The 5,469-nt window shown below is 46.7% G+C and overlaps 1 protein-coding gene across 2 annotated transcripts; it reads left to right on the forward strand.

Moving 5' to 3' along the window:
• Positions 1-2,697: 2,697 nt before the first annotated feature.
• LOC143000545 (E3 ubiquitin-protein ligase TRIM39-like) lies at positions 2,698-5,237 on the forward strand. 2 transcript variants are annotated; one of them, XM_076149912.1, is made up of 2 exons: positions 2,698-2,780; positions 3,373-5,237. In XM_076149912.1, the coding sequence occupies exon 2, from the start codon at positions 3,378-3,380 to the stop codon at positions 5,016-5,018; it is 1,641 nt and encodes a 546-aa protein (XP_076006027.1). In that variant the 5' UTR covers positions 2,698-2,780; positions 3,373-3,377; the 3' UTR covers positions 5,019-5,237. The 2 variants fall into 2 exon arrangements, with proteins under 2 accessions (XP_076006027.1, XP_076006026.1); XM_076149911.1 differs by having other exon boundaries at positions 3,376-5,237.
• Positions 5,238-5,469: the final 232 nt, after the last annotated feature.

The following is a 5,469-nucleotide window of genomic DNA, read 5'->3' on the forward strand; positions in this document are numbered from 1 at the left end:
GGCTGGCTGGAGACCAAGAGACAGGAAGCAGGAGCACAAAAGACGCTGAAACGCTTTTAACGCAGTCATGGACAAAAGATCACCTGCTGCTTCACAGAGTATGATAATAAATCTATTATTTTATGATAAAACAAAACAAACAGCTATTTCAATAATCGAAGGTCTGTGAGTGTTTAAAGTTATTGGATAAAGGTCACCCACCCACCAAATAATATATGACTCAGGATTTACAGGAAACTACAGAATGCAGAGAAACTAACTAACGAGGAGGGAAGATGCGTGAGAAATACGGTTGGATTTGAACTCAACATTGGCGGTGATTAAGTGTGATTAAACTTTGTCTTCAACAACAAACGCAGCAAACTTTTACACCTGGTGGCACAAACAGGTGCAGTTGTTCTCCTGCAAAGATAAATCACTTCTCCCATGTACATTCCAAACAAACTACTGTCCAAAAAACCCGACGCATTAACATTAGCACACGGTTTCCACCTTCTCCGTCATTTGGTAGAGGGGCGGAACCTCACTTGAGCCCCCTTGGAAAATAATGAGAAGCTCTGTTCCACTTGTTTGCACCCAAAAACAGACGTGGGGTTTTAATAAATTGGGCCTTTGGAGTAATGAAAAGAGCCTTGGAATATTTTGAAATGAATCCTATCAAAATAAAATGTAAAAGCAGCCTTCCCAGTGTTCGCATCGGCCTATTAAGATTAGTTTACGCATACATTTCAAACTTCCCTAAGACGACTAGGAAGTTGCAATTTTGAAGTGTTGCAGTGTGTGTGTGTCTGTGTGTGTGTCAGTGGAAACAGCAGAGGAGGAGGTACTTGTAGCACGTACTTTAGTTCAACCTTACCACCTGTACTCATGCTTCACAACCCAACATCTACAGCTGTTTGTATGAGCGTGACGATGGAATCCACACCCACGCATCTGCACCCGCACAGGTTACATGCAGCGCTAGCCAACAGGTCAGGTTTACCTTCTTCCCCCTCTCATTTCTACACAATGTGTTGCACAGCTTTTTTCTCTTTTTGTAACTCTCCGTGTAATGACATATGTTCTAAACTTTATGTTGTATTTTCCATAAAGAGCTAAAGCATACAGGCAGCAGAGGAAGTGTTGCGGATAGCGGAGGCATATTCGGTTCTCCGTGTACTTCACTTGGTCATCTGCCTATAAGGACACATATGAGCAGCTTCAGAGTTAAGAGAGAGACCGGAGCATCCCGACGTTCACCAAAGCTAGACAGAAGTATTGAAACAGCTGACAATGTCTCTCCTTTCTACTTCTACTTCTGCTTGCATACGTCCCGTCTAGCGCATGAGCAGACTGGGCTTTCATGGACTCGGACCCTATCATACACTCGTGTTTCCCCATGTAAACAAACAATAGCCTTTAATCTATAATGTGTCCACCAAGCCTCATTCTTCTTAAACCGCCGTTCCATCGCTTTGTGTCGCTTCTCTTTTATCATATCTGGCCCACCTACAGCCCCTCTAATGTATAGCTTAGACATTAGTCTACGCTGCTTGAAGATATTAATGTTGAGTGCAGCACTGTCAGAACCTGGACTACATACATCTGTCTGGAGAAGGAAGAAAAATAACAGCGGGATGACAGCAATGACAAACTTAGTCATACCTTTTTTCTAGTGTGGGGCAGAAAAGTAAGGCAATTCTGCCCAGAGCCACTGAGCAACATCATTAAGGGAATTCATTTCCCCACAAGGGAAAACCGCTTCAAGCTGCGAGAGAACACAACAACAGCCTCATAGAGTCGGAGTGTTAATCCACTACCACATTTGACACACTGTTCGCCTCCCCGCCTCTGTGATCCCGCCTGGCACGGTGAAAGGTGATAGATATCCTACGCGAGGGTAAACACTGCCCGTCACTCTGTCGGGCGTTCGGCTCGACGCTGCGAAAAGGGTTTCAGTCACGCGAGGAGAGGGAAAGACAAATGGTCGCCGCAAAGATGGGTTGTTCGCGTGATGGATGGTTACAGTTGCGAAAGCGATGGATTCCCCCCGCGAGGCGAGGCTGACGCTGACACCGGCGCCTCCTCTGTCTCATTTACATCGCTTGCTCCCTATGCGAGCAACACCTGCACCTGGATGTGTAAACCGCTGCGCTCATTTGTCCATCTAGAGCGGCACGCTCTTCCTTACGTCAGTGATTTTGTGGGAAATGTGGTTTTATAAGCACACACATAACTGCCTATCATAGCACATGCACACACGAACACAGGGGCGGCCCAAAGGAGAATAGCTGCAATGACATACAATATAAAACAATACAGGATGGCTGATCGGTCTGAGGGGGGGGTGTGTGTGTGTGCTCTGGACGCTCATTCTCATGCAGCGAGACGAAGAAGTATCGCCTTATTCATTTCCCTGTGGTGGTACTTCATTCATATTGTTCCTCTTCCGATGCCGCGCCCCCCCCTGCAGTAGCTCTGCGCCCCCCATAGGGGACGCGCCCCCAACTTTGCGAGCCACTGGGTTAGGTCATAAGAGATGGATCTATATTTTACGTGTTCAGATGTGAAGTCAGGTAAGAACAGGTACGCTTTCCAAATGGTGATGACTTTGGTGCCGTTTGTTACCTGCAGCCGCACCCATTAAACAAAACAAATAGGCAAAGCATCAACCTGATGATGCTCGAGAGAAACAGAAAGTGAGTCAGTGAGCAGAGCTGAAGTCAACTGGACTGAAGCAGAAGAGAAGCCAGAGGATCAGAAGTTTGTCCACAGCACAGCAGCGCCTCAGCCAAATTCTGGTGAGTCCGGACACAATCTTGAGTGTTTCAGCAGCATGAAGCCCAAAGCTGAGCTGCTCTCATATGGCTCACTTCACTCCTTCATTCTAAAAAGCTTCCCCTTGTGTTTACACATTGCTGCTTGCAGACACACCAGCCGCCCGACGGACTGGCCTTTTTCCTCACTGCGTTTACACCGTCATAGCAGTAATAGTCACGTAGTCACGTCAACTTCAGAGTCAAACCGTCAGAATAGAAGCAAAGCCAAACCAACACTAACACGTCACGCTAACACGCTCACATAATAACTTTTACATTTGATACGCAGCAGAAACTAGAACCAAGTCCACCAACACAGAGCTGAAACTGAAGTCCAGGATTTGACCTTTAGATTGAGGTCACAGCCGTGGTTTCCCCTCTGATGCCCCCACAGTCAGAACTATGTGACTACAGCTACGTTGTGTCTCCATGTTTCATTCCTTGAATGTAATCAGATGTTGATCACTGAGGAGCTTCAAAGCTGCTGGTGTGGTTACAGACTCTTAGTTCTGTTAAACTCTCAGTGATCGTATCAACCAGAGTTGTTGTCCCTCATTGTCTCCTTTCTTCTCAGCAGACATGTCTGCTGCCAGCCGTCTGCAGTGTGAAGATCAGTTCCTGTGCTCCATCTGCCTGGACATCTTCACTGATCCAGTCACCACATCATGTGGACACAACTTCTGCAGAACCTGCATCAATCGACACTGGAACAGTAGCGTCCAGTGTGTGTGTCCTCTGTGTAACGAGGTGTTCTGCAGAAGACCTAAGCTAAAGGTCAACATGCTCCTTTCTGAGATGGCTGCTGAGTTCAGACAGTCCACTAAAAAAAAAGCCAGCAGAAGATCAGCGGAACCAGCTGCCAAACCAGGAGAAGTTCAGTGTGATGTCTGCACTGGAACCAAAGTGAAAGCAACCAAGTCCTGCATGAAGTGTAAGGCCTCCTACTGTAAGACTCATCTGGAGCCTCATCTGACAGGATCACGCCTGAGATCCCACCAGCTGATCCATCTTGTGCACAACCTGGAGGACAGGATGTGTAAGAAGCACAATAAACCTCTGGAGCTCTTCTGCAAGATCGACCAGACCTGTGTGTGCCTCATCTGTCCTGTTTTAGACCACAGGAACCATGAGTTTGTTCCTATGAAAGAAGAATTTGAAGGAAAGAAGGCCGAGCTGGAGAAGACAGAAGCTGAAATTCAGCAGAAGATCCAGCAGAGACGAATGAAGATCAAGGAGATTAACCAGTCAGCAAAGTTTAGCAGGGAAGCAGCACACAGAAAGAAAGCAGAAGGATTTCAGATCTTCACCGCTCTGAAGCAGCGTGTGGAGGACATCCAGGCCAACTTCATGGAGGCCGTGGAGAAGAAGCAGAAGAGCACACAGAAACAGGCTGAAGACTTCATCAAAGAGCTGCAACAGGAACTCTCTAAGCTGACGGTGATAGCTGCTGAGGTGGAGAAGCTCTTACTCTTTGAAGATCACCTTCACCTCCTCCAAAGCTTCTCATCCATCAATGCTCCTCCCACCAAGGACTGGACAAAGGTCAGAGTCCATCAAAGTTCACATGAGGGGAGCCTGGAGAAAGCTGTGGCTCAGGTGGAGGAGACAATCAGTAAGGAGGTGAAGAAGCTGCTGGAGAAGGTGGAGCTGAAGAGGGTCCAGCAGTTTGCAGTGGACGTGACACTGGATCCTAAAACAGCTCATCCTGCGTTGATCCTGTCTGATGATGAGAAACAAGTTCACTGTGGTGATGTGAGGAAGAATCCCCCAGACAAACCACAGAGATTTGATCCGTGTGTTTGTGTTTTAGGAAAGCAGAGTTTCTCATCAGGAAGATTTTACTTTGAGGTTCAGGTCAAAGGAAAGACTGAGTGGGATTTAGGTGTGACCAGAGAGACGAGCACCAGGAAGGGAAGCATCAGAGTGAGTCGTCAGCATGGTTACTGGACTGTTGTGTTGAGGAATGAAAATGAGTACAAAGCTCTTGCTGGATCTTCTGTCCGTCTGAGTCTAAAGTCAAAGCCAGAGAAGGTGGGAGTGTTTGTGAACTATGAGGAGGGTCTGGTCTCCTTCTATGACGTGGATTCTGCAGCTCTGATCTTCTCCGTCACTGGCTGCTCCTTCACTCACAAGCTCCTCCCATACTTCAGTCCCTGTCTAAATCATGGTGGTACAAACTCCGCCCCTCTGATCATCTCAGCTGTCAGTCACACTGAGTAACTTGCTGGAGTTTATGTGTAATGATTCTCTGTCATTTAAGGTACAGATGATCTGATCTGCAGTCTTTACTTTGACTTCTTCTTTTTCACATTCATTTGTTTTTTGACTGATGACATCATAATTATTATCCTTGATGTTTGTTGTTGCTTCTTTCTGCTGTAACACAACAATCTACCCACACTGATCTGATCTAATAACTGTTTATCAATAAAAAAATGCATACATGCTGCCAAGAGATTTGAGATGGTCTAATCCAATGGTTCCCAAACATTTTCTTACGCGCCCCCCTTGTATGATCGGTCTCACGTGGGCGAGATACAATATAAAACAATACGGGACAGCTGATCGGTCTGGGGGGGCGCTCTGGACGCTCATTCTCCTGCAGCGAGACAAAGAAGTATCACCTCATTCATTTACTTGAGGCGAGACTTATACATATCGCTCCTCTTCC

This window comes from Genypterus blacodes, unplaced genomic scaffold (genome assembly GCF_046128005.1).
Source record: "Genypterus blacodes isolate CSIRO-AG114 ecotype Tasmania unplaced genomic scaffold, CSIRO-AGI_Gbla_v1 ptg000048l_1, whole genome shotgun sequence".
Taxonomy (NCBI): Eukaryota; Metazoa; Chordata; class Actinopteri; order Ophidiiformes; family Ophidiidae; genus Genypterus; species Genypterus blacodes.